This window comes from Phoenix dactylifera, chromosome 9, assembly GCF_009389715.1.
Source record: "Phoenix dactylifera cultivar Barhee BC4 chromosome 9, palm_55x_up_171113_PBpolish2nd_filt_p, whole genome shotgun sequence".
Classification (NCBI taxonomy): Eukaryota; Viridiplantae; Streptophyta; class Magnoliopsida; order Arecales; family Arecaceae; genus Phoenix; species Phoenix dactylifera.
The window spans coordinates 6386884-6403021 of record NC_052400.1 but is presented as its reverse complement, the minus strand read 5'-3'; the positions used below and the strand labels follow the sequence as shown (position 1 = coordinate 6403021).

At 37.9% G+C, this 16138-nt stretch overlaps 2 protein-coding genes across 2 annotated transcripts; both read right to left on the bottom strand.

The window, feature by feature from the left end:
• Window positions 1–2901: 2901 nt before the first annotated feature.
• On the bottom strand, window positions 2902–5651 carry LOC103717460 (60S ribosomal protein L7a-2). Its single transcript, XM_008805859.4, has 7 exons — window positions 5560–5651; window positions 5178–5225; window positions 4851–5052; window positions 3905–4074; window positions 3547–3675; window positions 3349–3441; window positions 2902–3269 (listed from the first exon to the last, which is right to left on the bottom strand). The coding sequence occupies exons 1-7, from the start codon at window positions 5560–5562 to the stop codon at window positions 3138–3140; spliced, it is 777 nt and encodes a 258-aa protein (XP_008804081.2). The 5' UTR covers window positions 5563–5651; the 3' UTR covers window positions 2902–3137.
• A 4750-nt stretch (window positions 5652–10401) lies between these two features.
• On the bottom strand, window positions 10402–14994 carry LOC103717462 (60S ribosomal protein L7a-2-like). Its single transcript, XM_008805860.4, has 7 exons — window positions 14874–14994; window positions 14529–14576; window positions 14208–14409; window positions 11433–11602; window positions 11079–11207; window positions 10879–10971; window positions 10402–10799 (listed from the first exon to the last, which is right to left on the bottom strand). The coding sequence occupies exons 1-7, from the start codon at window positions 14874–14876 to the stop codon at window positions 10668–10670; spliced, it is 777 nt and encodes a 258-aa protein (XP_008804082.1). The 5' UTR covers window positions 14877–14994; the 3' UTR covers window positions 10402–10667.
• Between the last annotated feature and the right edge of the window lie 1144 nt (window positions 14995–16138).

Below are 16138 nucleotides of genomic sequence, written 5' to 3'. Positions count from 1 at the left end.
CACAATATTATTTTCGAGCTAGCTAAAAAAGAGATTCAGGTCATACACTGCAAAAGATATATAGGAATGCATGGGTTAAAATTGGGCTCTCGAATTTGATTCATTGTCTAAGTAAATTGGTCTTGTAAAATGATTTAGTGCAAGAATATATGCAATAATGTTGAAAGAGTAAAAATAGTTACATACATAAGTCCATGGTGCATAATGAGCCGTTTTTATTCCAAAACAACAAGCCATGCCTAAAGATAACTTTAATATTTTATGGATTGCATTAAATAAAATTTGCAAGGAGAATCATGGAATGACTATCAATGTAAATCAAGCATAACTCATAGAATGTGTGAAATTTTGGCATGGAGGAAAGGATGAGAGCCTCTTCCTAATGTGATCGCAGACATTTATGCACATTTGAGTGCTATTTAAGCGTCAAAATGTCAAATGAAGAGGTTGACTCAGAGAGAGAGACATAAACTACCTCGTTCAACATGTATAAGGGTGCATAGTTTAATGTATACACTTTAAAATTTGTATGCTGATCTAGTTTTTTACCTTTTTCTTACATTTGGTAATCCAATGACACGCTCCAAGAACTACAAGTGATGGATTATTATAACCTCTCTCTCTTTTTTCTTTTAATAGACCAACATATACCTTTGGGTTGCTCTATAAGAATTAGTGAATTATACTATACAATGCTAAATGAATAATAGTTATCTTACGAAAATTATATTGTTAAGATAAATGATGAGAACTGTCGGGCATAAATTCACTGTAGAACTTTCAAAAGTTCAGAAGGGAGTATTAGTAATAGTACTAGGGAAATTTATAGTCTTGAAAAATGATGCAAACTGGTATATGATGATAAATTGACAATTATACAATGAGTAGTCCAAATGACAATTAAAACTTAATATATATTAAAAAGAAAGATTATATATCGAACGAGAGCGAGATATGGAAGATGCTCAGAGAGGGATGGGAGGATTGAGGGGGAAGACATTGGTGGTAGAAGTCAATGAAATGAAGGCACAGAGGGGTGGAAAGCAAGATGAAAGGCAGTTGTGGATGGAATCCTCACAAACAAACAGGAGGGACTTTAGGCGTCAAAAGGCAAGGAAGAGTGGAAAGCTGAAGTGGAAGAGTTGGAGAAGAAGAGGAAGAGGGCAATGATAGAGAGAGAGAGGGAGGGGTAGGGGAGTGTGGAGGAGCGAGGAGATTGGTGGTGGGAGTCCAAGAATAAAAGTGAAATGAGGTCGATGAGAAGGGAGGGCAGTGGGTAAATCCATAGAGAATTGGGAGAGGGAGAGGATGAAGAGCCTAAAATTGAAACATGCCAAAGTAGAACAAGTTCGACTATATCAAGTAGGTGCATAGAAAGGATAAAGAGGAAGGGGGAAGGGGCTAAGGAGAGATTATACTCAAAAAGAAATTTAACAGAAAGTCGCCATTAAACTTTTTTTCAAAAAAAGAAAAAACTAACACTATTTAGTAACCTATTTACTGATGCTAATAATGATATCCACCTTTCGAATACAAGAACTCAACCAAAATACTTCAGACACCACAAAAAAAACTAGACTGGAACCTTCCATTTCATATTATTAGCAGGGTGGATATAGAGTTTTTTTTTTTTTTGACTCCATATGGGTTTGGATGAAGAGTTCTTGTGGATTTTAAGATCCAGTTAGGTCTTTAAGATTGCTTTTTCACTTGTCATCGATTTCATTCCTTCAAAAGTGACAAACAAAAACAAGTTAGGCAGTAGGAACCCTGATAAAGTTAAAATTAGCATAAGATAAATGAGGGTGAGATGGCAGTGATCATGCTAGATCGTGCAATAGAAGCCATTGGCTGAAAGGGGATTGAGCAGGTATAGAACATCTCTACATCTCTATAAAGCGTTGGCCACCAAGAGCCTAGAGAGCAGGATCATTGAGAAAGCATAGCATCTAGCCATCAGCCACATTTTTGGATCACTATATGCCGCAAACTAAACTGTTTCATCATCAATTTGTACATCAAACAATAATGCAATTACAAAACTCTTAACATGTCATAAAACAAATACACCAATCCATGCCAATCGTTTTGTAATAATCAAACATCTTGTGCATATGGAACTTGCCATGAACTGTTCCTGCAAGGCTAAAACAAGGCTATAACATCCACCTTATCATTCATATATTACACTGCCATTACTAAAACATAGTAGTTTCCATCATCAGACATTTGAAACATGGATTAAGGGCGATGCTGTTAAGATGAGAAGCAGAACTGATTTGATCAATCAATCAGGGAAAGATGTGTTGAAAAAGTAATCTGCAGAAATACCTAGGGCACTCATTTTGCACCATATCAACAATTGCCGCATCGGATAGGCTTGCGAGCATAACAAGCATGTAAACCCCTTAAAACAGTTGATCACAGAACCAAAGTGATGGTTGAACATGAAACATATAGAGGTAGCACAGAATTTAGTGATGTATAGGTACAAGAAGTGAGACAAGAACAGAGGAGCATGGTAAAATGTATAGGTATGACCTCTCATGTGTACCAATGAGGATGCATCATCAAATGGCAAAAGTTATTACTGTTCCTATAATGCAGAAGGTCCAAGAATAGCTGTCGCTTAGATAATTCAACAATTCAAAATGCATAAACTGATCCACTGTGCAGACTGGAAGAGCAACTACCAATAGAAATGGATCAAATACCATCAAACATGCATGCACCAGCCAAACAAATAGCTCACAGCATGTCCGAACACATTTAGTCATACTGCCCATCATCATGGTTAAGAGTTCTAAAGAAATCAAGGTTCGAAATACAATGTATATATTTAATAGACAAGCAAACAAAATTAGAATAAAAATAGGTCAGCAATGTCAAGCACACAAAAAATAATTCAAAACAAAAAAGCACAAAAAATAATATTAACCGGTCCTTTAAAATCTGAAACATGTCTTGGTAAGTTGAGAGACAATTCAGACAATAAAAAATATCATCTAATTTGAGACATAGCTGGTTCAAAATTTAAGATATGGCTGCCAGTCAGCTCACTACTCATGTGACTACAGCTACAGACTGGAAAATGCAAGAGGTGAAATCCACAGATCCAAAAATCAGGAGAAAGAAACCTAGCTCATCCTCTGAGCAGCTTCCTTCGCGAGCATCTTTTCCTTGGCCTTTGTTTTCGCCTGAGATTTGGAACCCATTATCCCACCTCCCCACTTCTTACGGATCTCATCAAACTTATCATTGAAGTTAGCCTGAAAGAACGAAAATAGTCAACAGACATAGACATTAAAAGATACCAAAGCCTAACAGTGCCACTACAAGCTTACTCACCTTGATAGCCTCCAGGATTTTGCTGAACTCTAGTTTATCCTCATTCTTTACCGTGGTCAAACACAATACAGCTGCAGTCTTCTTGTGTACAATCTACATGGTAGGTGGCAAGATCAGAACATACGCATGTACACATAAACATGTCCATCTTCACGGACCAAAAGTTTTAACAAAGAAAGAGCACAGAAGGTTGCCTACCGCTCCAAGCCGTGCTTTTCCCTTCACAATACAGTAAGGGATTTCCATTTTCCGGCACAAGGCAGGCAGCCAAACTACTAGCTCGATCGGGTCAACATCATGAGCAATGACCACAAGTTGTGCCTTTTTCTATAGGGACAAAAGAAGAACATCTAAATTAGTCCTTCACTAAAATAATATCTTAAAACAATGTTCAACTACATTAACAGATTATACAGCTCCTGTACTTGCAATATTTCTCAACTTAGATTTGTCAAATGCAGCCTAATACAGCAGAAAGAATGCATACTTCTAAGAAAATGCATTACGCAATAAGCTGATGGACAGCAAAAGCACCAGAAATGGAAGACATCCAAACCTGTTCGATAAGGTAAGTTACGTGATTAAGCCCATATTTCACAACAATAGGCTTCTTAACTTCAACAGTCTTCCCTTCTGCCTCTGCCTGAGCCCTCTTCAGAAGCCGTTCCTTCTTTGCAGCTCTGTCTTCTGGACGATATTTTAGAAGCATCTTGAAAAGGCTGGAGGCTGCAGAAAAATTTTAGGTTCGGCAAGTTTTAACAACTATACAGCAACTAACATTAAATAACAACAACCAAAAAAAAGAAGAAAAGAAAAGAAAGTCATGCAATCAAAAGGCCTGTTTTTTAACAAAAAATCCAAAAAGGCACCGAAACAAAGAATAATCCATGTATCAAAATCAGCGCCGGAGCATACAACCCTATGAAGGCTAGTGATACATGATCCCAATGAAAAAAAGATCTTAACTTCACTCAGAAGTGCACCCCAAATTATAAGTCAGACACATCATATTGTTTCATATATCTGTGTTTGCATGTCATTTCAAAATCAATATACTGACTCCAAGGCATGGAAATAAGACACCAGAAAAAAGTGGCAACGAATTACGCTTAGATGTGTTACCTGGACACTCATATCCAGCTCCTAGAGTTCTTGTCAGATACATATCAAAACCAGATATGCATCAGTCATTTTAATATTTATTAAAGTTTTTTAATTGCGCCTTTTAAAAGTGGTAGAGGGTTAAACTCCAACGATGAGTTCAAATCCACTGTAATAATGTTAAAAGCGAGCTTGTTATTTCTAAGAAGGTTGGTATTAAAAATAATTTTGCAAAACGTGTTTTTCCTTATATCCTTAAGATGAAGTAGCTTGGATAAGCAACATACCTATCAAAAGAACCTGACAAATAATACCTTCTAATGTTTCCTTTATACAATATTTCATAGGATAGTAGAAATTCATAAAGAACATATTAAATAAAAGAGACAGTAGATAGCTACCAAGATTCTTATCTAAAGTCCTGGTGAACTGGTTCAAGGCCGGGGGGACCTTCAAGCGCTGCTTGAGAATCCTCCTCTGCCTCTGGATTCTGACCACCTTCGGCCACTTGACGAACCGGTGGAGGTCCTTCTTCGGAGGCAAAGCCCCTCCAATCCCAAACTGCTTCGGCCGCTTTTCAAACAGAGGATTCACAACCTTCTCCTGAGATCCAAAACCACCGCAAAATCAATTGAAGAAAAAGAAGGAAAAAGCTCAGCACTACATGAAGAAGAAAATAGATTAATCGTTCTACCAATAAAAAGGAGAAAAACTAAAACAAAAATTACCGGTTTCTTTTTCGCTGGGACCGTAGCCTTCCCACCTCTTTTGGGAGCCTGTCGTATTAAAACCACAGGATAGCAAATCCATAGTTAAACAATTGTGCATAAATTTATAAATAGGGTAAAAAAGGATCTTTTAAGAAAAAAGAAATCAATAATAAAAGAAACTCAAATTAATCGTTTTAGAATAGAAGCTAAACAAAAAATTGTCTATTTCACAAATCTTTATTTAGCGAAGGAGGAGGAAGAGGAAACCATCGATCTGGGAGCTCGCGATTAGATAAAAACGCGAGAGAAAAATCCAATTTTGAGAACAGTGAATGGCTTTTAGAGATCTTAAAGAGAAGAAGTAATACGGATTCTAGGATTGGACAAGAGGAGCCCATACCATTCCAGCGCTGTGCTTAGCGTTCCGGTTGAAGACGGCGACGTGAGGAAACCCTGGGCCAAGGAACCAAGAGAGCGCATGGTGAACTAGGGTTTATGAACGGCGGGGAGTGAGAGGATATTTTGGGCATTCTGAAAAGGTTAAGGGCTACTTTGGTCTATGTCATCATGACCGTTGACAGGGGGCACGAACCCGACCGGATGTTCCTAGCCGTCAGATTAACCGTATGAGAAGATCGTGATGTTGCTCCAGCAGAATCTCACCGAAGCATCTGAGTGTCACGGATGATGTACAATTTATTTTTCTTTTTTTTTTCTTTTTTGAAAGAAAGGATGGTAAGTTGAGAAAAATTACCCTGGGAGACTGTTTGGTTGCCATTAAATCTTACTGAAATATATACCTATAAACATCATTATATGTATTTACCAAAAAAAATATAAATATTTATTTTTCATAAAATTTATTTTTTAGGTTTTATATTGTTAATTTCGACAAAACTGAAATCAAACAATCGTTTTGATAAAACTCATTCATTTTGAGTTGTTTTATATATCTCTTTAGCAACGCTTGTTAACCAAAAAAAACACATTAAGGATGTGTTTGGTTTTTGAATAAATCGTATGTTTGTCTTTCTTATTCCATCTAGATGTGTCGAGAAACTTGTTAGCTGATAAAAAAAGGGTGACAAGTTAAAAGGCTACATAAATACGTGCACAAGCATTAGATAAGTTGGAAAGATGATAATTGAAAGAAAAGACAAAAAGTTGCATGAGTCTAGATGTCTTGACCTTCAAAAACTTTGGCCATTGTCAAACTACTATTTGAAAGAGAAGAATTTAAAAAGACATAAAGTATAGCACTGGTTACGATACTAAATATTCTAAGTTATAGCTACTCTTAGGATAGAAACTACTAGTAGATTAAGCACTAAGATAAAATTAAATGCATTAATTTGAATTATTTGGAACAGTTTCTTTACAAAGTATAATTCCGTATTTATACTAAACACAATAACTACCTATTGTGACAGTTACTATCCACGTCTGGCCTCCACTCCTAACAATTTGATAATTGATGCTAATTGTCCTCCACTATGCACATTCATTAGCACAATCGCTCTGCACCAACTATCAGATTGATAATCATATCCTATCATTTTTGATCTATCCCAGCATTGCTTACATTGGCTATCTTTCTTTGTTCGGCCTATAACACAATCTTCTATACTTGGGAGAATCTTGGAGACCAATCTATTTACATCAATCTATTCCTTCTATCAACCATCAAGCTGAATACGTGTCTCAACTTAAGGCTCTAGAGGCCTTATCTGATTCTTCTTCAGAACCCCCATGTGTACAGAGATCCTTGGACGATAAGATGTACTGTAAACAATATCCCTCACATCCTATCAGCCATCGATAAGATGGGTAATAGGATATACTGAACACCACATTTGTAGCCATAAGTATGGCGCTCGATATTTCGAAACACTTTATGCCTTTGGGATTCCCACACTTTTATCATAACTCTAATCGATACATATCCTCTCATTTTAAGGAATATCTATGTGACTTAATGAGATGGCTTATCCCTTGGAGTAGAGCACTTTCTAAAGTACTATAATTGATTGGAATCCTTTCATGACGTGTGCGGTGCTGGAACCTTTCTAAAAAGCTTGACGGATTCATCTTCCATTATTATTTTCAATAGCTACTATTCCCCTCACCTTCCTCAAGCTCTTTCATCTCTTGCATTAAGATAAACCACGATCTTGCTTTTCTTCTAGATCTCACCTATGAGAAACAAGAAAAACTAGAGCATTATGGGGTTCTGTAACTAATCGATCCTCAGACACTGATCCAAAATCCTTTTGGCCTTTGTTTATTAGATCGCATCATCATATCTATGATCCTTCAATCTATTCCTTCTATTTTCCTATGTCACCCTAAGAAAACATTTTGCTATGGAAGACCAAAGTTTTGATCTGGAAAAATCCTAATCACCATCAGCCATGGTCTCTCTGATGTGACATTTAGAACTGATAATTTGATGACATCGTCATGCAGAAATCATCTGTTTGGAAGAAAAATAGTTTTTTTGATGTCTTCGCCTTTTCTCATTCTTCTCCTAGAGTCATCCGACCATGGCTCTTTGCCGCTTTGTATTTTTGATCTTGCTCAACCAACTCTTTTCATTTTGACTACAACATGACGAGCTCGAGTCCTTTGGATTTAGGTTCTTTTCAACCTCGGATCAATTGGTGAATCATTTAATGCCAATACTACCACCAACATTTCTTAGGATGATTTCGGCCTATCTCTACTTAAATATACTTGTTACAATTACTGTATGCAGGCTATAGCTATCGCACTACACTGATCTCGCATTAAGAGTATGCTATCTTTTTCCTAGTCTAGGTTTGTAGATACCTTATTTGTTTTTGGCCGATCCAAATGGTCAAGGCACATCTTAGTTTTGCCGGAGCCCTTGCTGAAGACTATCCAATAGCCCTAATTCTGCTTGTGCTGGCCAATCTCTACCCAAAGTCTTAAAGAAATCACCCGGAGCATTTGGATTTTGAGGTCCTCTTTGGAAGCTCCAGATTTGGCTATACATCTACTTTCTAGAAATCTGTCCATCCGTGCCTGATGACACAACACTATTCATATCAATCATCAATATATTTACTTAGAGGGCCCACTCCTTTCTTCTTTCGAATACTTCTAGTTTTTTTTATAAGAGATCCTCTCACCGAGGTATAATCATCTTGTTTCATTTCCTTCACTTCTTCAAACTTATCTGGTTGGTCTTCTCAAAGCCTCGATATTGCCCCAACACTGAAGCCATGGGACTTCTATGGAGAGACTTCTTAGCTCTGAAAAATATCCATATCGGTTTAATTATTGACAAATTGATCAACAACAAATGCTTTGTCGAGCATTCTCCCCCAACTTTTTTGCTCGCTAATTCGGTCCAGTCCAGAGCATGATTTGTCCATTCTATATTCTCGAAACAACGCACTTACTAATTAATTTTCCCTTACTTTTCTTTAGAGACTTCGTAATTTTTGCTTTTCTCGAGAAAAGCCCTAAATCTAACTCTCTCCACCGGCTCTTGTTGGGCTACTTAGCGTTTAAGATCTAGGAGACTCTCCTCCTCTCCTCTCCTCGCAATTTCCATATCCTCTCCTCTCCTGTCCTCCCTTTCTCTTCCCTTTCTTCCCCCAATACCTCCTCTCCTTCCTTTTCTTTCTTTGGTGAGAGAGATACCTAATGGCAGTACCAGTTGGGCTCTCCTACACTTTTTTTTTTCTTTTTTCTACTTTTCTACTTTCTTCTTTCTTTTTAATAATATCAAGCAGTCCTTTGGACATCCCTTCCTTTCACAAAAACAAACAAAAAAAAAAAAACCATTATCTCATAACTAGTTCACTCAAAGGACTGTATTTTTATGTTATTATAATGGAAAATAACATATATTTTTTATGCTTTTTCATGCAAGGTTACTCGAGCATAAAATTTGGCGATCCCAAAAAAACCTAATGGAATAACCCGTTTCTTTCATATTTGCAATGAAATGGATATGGAGTGAAAGTTTTGACTCGGTTTAGATTACAATGAAAGACTTTTTATGGGTATTATTAATCTACATACAATTATCCTTCCGCTTTATTATTAATTTCATTTTTAAAAATACTAAATGAGGTAAACTAAGAATCATTCATGCTCGAATGAGATAGATCAGGATGAGGTGGTACCGGTCAAGCTAGGTCACGCAAACAAACACATTGGTCGGAAAGATGGAGTGAGATTTTGGGATCATCCCGCCATTGGGGGAAAAAAGAACAAATAAAAAGGGAAAATAGACTCCCTTCTCATGAATAAAGAGCGACTCTCAAAACTGAGAAATTTATGATTAGTGTAACAGAGGTTCCCATCTATCTCTTGGGCACATAATATCCGGCGACCGGAACTGTTTTATCATCAGTTATGTCCAAGGGGCATTGCATTTTATCTTAGATTAGGTCATTAAATGAAGACTCCTGCACCATGCCGAACAGTTCATATACTAATGGAACATTTCTCAAACATTTAACTTGCCATAAATCTACCACCCCAAAAAACAACTTGCCATAAATCATAGATCCTGCAATACTTAAACTGTGTCATGACATGAACAATCCATCACCAGAGATAGCACATCCAAACCTGAATACAATCTGGGAATGACACATGATTTGTTATTTGCTTGCTAACATGACTAGTGAATCAGCAAACTATGTTTTGAAGCATGCAGTACTCACCTTGAAATATCTCTGCTTACACCTTTTGCGCCACAGCTGCCATGGCTGACCGCTCATTGAGTCTCAAATTCGCCGCAGACTTGCTCATCTTGAAGAACCCAATAAGAAAGACCAATTCTCATTGTAGGGTGGCTGCGAGCATAACGAAGCAAGCAAAATGCTTGCTGATGAAGTGGTAATTGTCCAGACATGTCCTCAAAATTGTATTGATGAGGACATCAAATGACAATAATGATTAGTGTGTTTATTAAGCCGAAGGCTCATGCGTATCCGTCAGACAGTTCAACAACTCAGTATTCATAAACTTTAATCTATAGTCTTGTGACCTGTGGTCTGATATTTAGAGCTCCTCTATAATAAGAAAGCAAAAACGCATGAACTGATCCATCCAGCAGGTTGGAGGGCGAACTTCCAGCATGCCAGGAGAACAAGAAAGCATTTTCTCATACCACCAATCATCATAGTTCAGTGTCATAATAAATTGAAGGTTAAAATTCCAGATAAGTTTGATAGACAAGCACAGAAAATTAGAACAAAAATAAGTCAGCAATGCAAATCACGCAAATAATAATGGACACTTTAAAACCTCGGAAGAAAACAAAAAGTTTGGTGGCACCAAGAAACATGCTTGGGGAAGTTCACAGGAGAACCAGACAATTAAAATACTATCTACTTTCAGACAACTGATACAAATTTAAAGATATGGCTGCTAGCCCGTCTGCTGATCAAGTGACTACAGCTACACGCTGGGAAAAGAAAAATGCTAGAGGCGAAACCACATGACCATGACCAAAAATAAAGAAACCTAGCTCATCCTCTGAGCAGCTTCCTTCGCTAGAAGCTTTTCCTTCGCCTTGGTTTTTGCCTGAGACTTGGAACCCATTATCCCACCTCCCCACTTCCTACGGACCTCATCAAACTTATCATTGAAGTTGGCCTGAAAGACAAAAAAAGTAATGAAGATACAGAGATAAAAATATATCCAAGCCTAAGTATGCCACTCTAAGCTTCCTCACCTTGATAGCCTCCAAGATTTTGCTGAATTCTAGTTTATCCTCATTCTTTACAGTGGTCAAACACAATACAGCTGCGGTCTTCTTGTGCACGATCTATAAAAGATGGTGACAAAAAGATCAAAACATATGCATGCATATATAAGCATGTTTATCTTTAATCGAAAGATTTTAGAAAAGGAAACGCATAGAAGGTAACCTACCGTTCCAAGTCGTGCTTTCCCTTTAACAATACAGTAAGGGATCTCCATCTTCCGGCACAAGGCGGGGAGCCAAACAACTAGCTCAATTGGGTCAACGTCATGAGCAATGACCACCAGTTGTGCCTTGTTCTATAAAGGAACAAGATCTAAATTAGTCTTTAACTTAAATAATGTCTCAAAACAATGTTCAGCTGCATTAATTGATTACACAACACCGCTTTCTATTATTCTCAACTTAGATTTGTTGGAGAGCAGCTTATTGTGAAAGCAATTCTAAGAAAACGCATTAGGCAATAAGCTAATAGCCTATGTCATCTAAAAGCACCAGAAGTGGAAGTCTGAAGACATCCAAACCTGTTCAATGAGGTAGGTCACATGATTAAGCCCATACTTCACAACAATAGGCTTCTTAACTTCAACAGGCTTCCCTTCGGCCTCTGCCTGAGCCCTTTTCAGAAGTCTTTCCTTCTTTGCAGCTCTGTCTTCAGGACGATACTTCAGAAGCATCTTGAACAGGCTCGAGGCTGCAGAAATATTTTATGTTTGGCAGGTTTTAGCATGCTTGTTCCACTAAAAAGGACAGGAAAAGAAAAAGAATGGAAGTACAGAAATGAAGCATAAACCATATAAAAATACTATCAGATGACATGCCCAGCAAAGTGAGAAACTTAAAGTGACATTAAGAAGGCTAATAATACTTAAGTGAAATGAAGAGCAGAACCTCAATTCAACAAAACTTCAGTATAAAGTGCATCACAAATTATTAACCTGAAACTTTCGCATTGTTTACTACATTTGCATTTGCATGTCTTTCAAATTCTAAAATACCACAGGGCATGGAAATTAGACACCAGAAAAGGCAACCAACACCAGAAAAGGCAACCAGCAATTATGTTTAAGCGATAGGGACACAATTCTTAGTACAGTTCTGCATCTATTTAATTCAGTAAATTGACAAAAACTACTTCAGCACCCAACTGATTTTGAAGCAGACATGAGCAGTGGCAGAGAGCTAAATGGGCTGGGGAAAGGAAAACGAAGGGGGGGGGGGGGTGTTTGGGGTGACGGGCATGCCGCCAACCCTAGCGCTCCCCTTATTGGTTTGGAAGGAAACTTCCACCTCATCATGATCTCAAATATCTTGTGCATTCCAATCTGGCAAGGACTCCAATTTAGAAATTAAGAATTCTGTCTCCTCCAACAGTTGTTACCTCCATTACTTCTATATATGATGAGACATATGGGTTGAGCAGGCTTGGACCAAAGGTTATAAGCTTGGCGGACCAAGCCAAACCTAGAAAATAAGCTTGTTTAACAAACGGACTGGGCTCGGACTTGGAGATTGAAGCCAGACCTAGCCCAAATTTTTTTCTTGTGTTATTTTGTTGATGTTTGATGTATTTCTAGACTTAATTAATAATTGTTGTTGATAAGTGAATTTTAATGGGATATTAGCTTGTTAGAAATATTTAATTACTCATATTTAGCATTCTTTAAAATATTTTGAAGTATTTTTGATATTTTTAAAAAAAAATAAAAAATGGACATGAAGATTAAGTCCAATCAGAATGCATGAAGCCTAAGTAAGGGCGGGGCTTGGGACTAGATGATGAGCCTGAAGATCAGACCGGGCCACCTCGGGCCTAAGTAAATTGTGTTGACCTTTGGGTAAAGTCTAGTTCAAGCCCGAACAGACTCGGCCCATAAATAGATCTGGCGTGGGTCGAACTCCAGCAAGGTTGGACTTCACCACCAAAGGCAACCTTATGATGGGCCTAGTACCACCATGTGCCCCTTTTATTAGGCTACTCCTTGTAATTAGCTATCAATCCAACAGATCAATAACAATGAACACTCATTGTGAATGATCTTTATCTGATGGAATGCAGCCACAATTTGACTGTTTCTCTTCAATCTAATTATTCTTTCAAGGTAGAAAAAATAAATAAATAAACCTTCCCACTCCTCCTAACCCACTCTTCTCCATGTTTTTGCACGTATATGCATGTGTAGTTCAATGTTTCTCATTTTCAATTCCTATTTGAGCATTGAGTTCCTCCCTATAAGCTTTATATGACTCCTTTGAGTCAGTGTTAGAAAAACATCAAATTAAATATGCAAAGCATCAAGTGTCGCTCACCTGATTTTTTTTATTAATTTTATCATGTCAAATCATTTTGCTCAGTTATAACACCCATCAATGTCTGAACAAAGTGTAGCCTTTACTTTGCAGATGATGATGCAACCTTAACAGACATGATGACTATTGTAACTAGGAAAATGCTTCATCCTCCTCAAAACCTCCCTGTAATAGTTGCAACTCACTATCTTTTATGAACTACCAACTCTAAACTGGTATTTAGCCCCAAAAATAGCAACCGAAACTTTGTGTACTGCACTATCAATGTAGTCTGCATCCTATCGAAGTAAGTTCTTGGGGAAATGAAGCAATGATCTTAAAACTTTGCCCCCCCGAACCAAAGTCCTGGCTACACTCCTCACTTGAGATTTCTCTAGTTTATCAAAATTTCCCAAAACTAGAGCAACCAACTTCACAACTCAACTAAGCAAAGAAATATTTTCACCAAACAATTAGACTCCTAGTCATCTCAGATAAAGCTCAAGAAGTAGTACTCACATAAAATAAATGTTATGCACATCTCACAAAAATACAATGATGTGCAGCTTTGGATCATCTAAAATTTTATGAGTCAGAGCAGCGTTACTTCAGAGCATCAGAAACTTCATGATAACTAGTTGTGACACTGGTGGTGTGACAATGCACACAAGAATCTGCACACAACAAATGTGCGCATACAAGCAAAACACTTTCACTAGATAAGAATTCAAACTTGTTTAAAGTTGTCCCACTTCACGAACAAATCATTTTTTAATCCAATTGTTTAAAAACATGTAACAGTTATAAAAGCTCATTGTGCGAAAATTCATTAACTTAGCTAATAAACATCTTATGTCATTGGCATAAAAAGACTACAAGAGCGACAAAACAAGGCAGCTAATCACTACTCATGGCCTGAATCAATAACTGAGCCCTAAAATTTAGATAAAATCATCACTGGATGGTAGCAATTTATAAATAACCTATTAAAAGAGACAGTAGATAGCTACCAAGGTTCTTATCCAAAGTCCTGGTGAACTGGTTCAAGGCCGGGGGGACCTTCAAGCGCTGCTTGAGAATCCTTCTCTGCCTCTGGATTCTGACCACCTTCGGCCACTTGACGAACCGGTGGAGGTCCTTCTTCGGAGGCAAAGCCCCTCCGATCCCAAACTGCTTCGGCCGCTTCTCAAACAGAGGGTTCACAACCTTCTCCTGAGATCCAAAACCACAGCAAAATCAATTGGAAAAGGAAACAAAAAGCTTAGCATTACATGAAGAAGAGAATGGAATGAACAATCTAGCAATAAAAAGTCAAAACTAAAATCATTTACCGGTTTCTTCTTCGCCGGCGCCGCAGCCTTCCCACCCCTTTTGGGAGCCTGTAAGATTAAATCCACAGATTAATAGATCTGCAGCTAAATAATAAAAGGATCAAAGCGAAGAATCTGAAGAAGTTCGATTCAGAGTCGAACATTAGTAAAACATATCTATTTGATGAGATTTTTCAGCAAAGAAGAAGAAGAATGAGAAAACCATCGACCCGGAAGCTCGAAATTAGATCAAATGCCGGCCAAAAATCCAATTTTGGGTACATAAAACAGCTCCTAGAGATAGAAGGAAATAAGATACTAGGGATTCTATGGAGGAGCTATGGATTGGAGAAGACGGATCCATACCATTTCAGCGTTGCGCTTAGGCTTAGGGCTTTGGAGACGGCGTCGCGCGGAAACCCTAGAAGAGGAGACGGGCAAGCCCGAAAGGGCTAGGGTTTATAAACGGGCCGAGGGCAGGGAGGGTATTTTGGTCATTCTGGGAAGGTAAGGGATAATTCTGCTCCATCTGATCCTGAACCGTTGACGATTAGGGAATAAAGCCGAAAGGATGTTTCTGACCGTCTGATTAACTAACGGAAGATAAAAGGTTGAGAATTTGTCCTGGATATCGTCGTATCAAACGGCTCGAAATAATCCTGGGCGACTGGCGGATGTACTTGAAATAATTTAGGCTTTTCCTTTTATTTCTTATAATAGCATTTTTCTACGTGCTTTACGCAATGGAAAGTGGAAACCCAAGACGGATCCTAAGAAATAAGAAAAAGCATAAAAGGTCGCACCAACGAGCCTTCCAAAACCACTGATCATGTTATGCACCGCATCGATTGATGATCTGAAGGGTGGTATTCAGCCATAGATCATAAGTTCTTATTCATCTAACCAATTTTGTGAATTAGTTCAAATGGTATGCAATAAACATGTCCAGCATTAGGTGATATGGCATCAAATGATAATGTGGTGCGATTAGATTGGTCCAACTCTTGTTACTCCTGGAGTTAAAGCTAGCAGCCACTTATCCGGATTATTACAACATGTTCTGCTATAGTTATTGCACGATTCTAGACTGTTACAATATGATCTCAGGAGGTTATAGTTGAATTTGTGCAATTACAATGGAATTTTAAAAGGTTACGGCACGACTCCAGAGATATTCTATATTTCTCGATTATAAATAAACTCAATGATTCTTCATGAAAGACAATCATAAGATCACAATTAGAACATCACTCTGTCTTTATGATTCCTCCTCCATTCCCACACAAAAAATTTCTTTCCGACTTAAGCATCAGAGAATGCAGCCGGAGCAAACTCCAGTGAGTTCTTTAGCTTTCGTTGCTACCTTGTAGCAGAGCTAATCATGGGCTAGGCTTGGGTATAGAAAATGTCAAATTTTCATTTGGCTCAACCCAAAGTCCGACTAAAAATGAATAGAGTTTAGGCCTGAGGCCCGACCCATGATCGGCTCTACCTTATAGATCCACGAAAGCAATCTATGTTGGCAGTCCGAGGATCGGCGACAACAATTGGTAAAGTCATCTTAGAAAAGGATTGATGATGAGGACAATGTTAGAAGTAATTTGGTAGTTAATGTGCATCTACCAAAACCC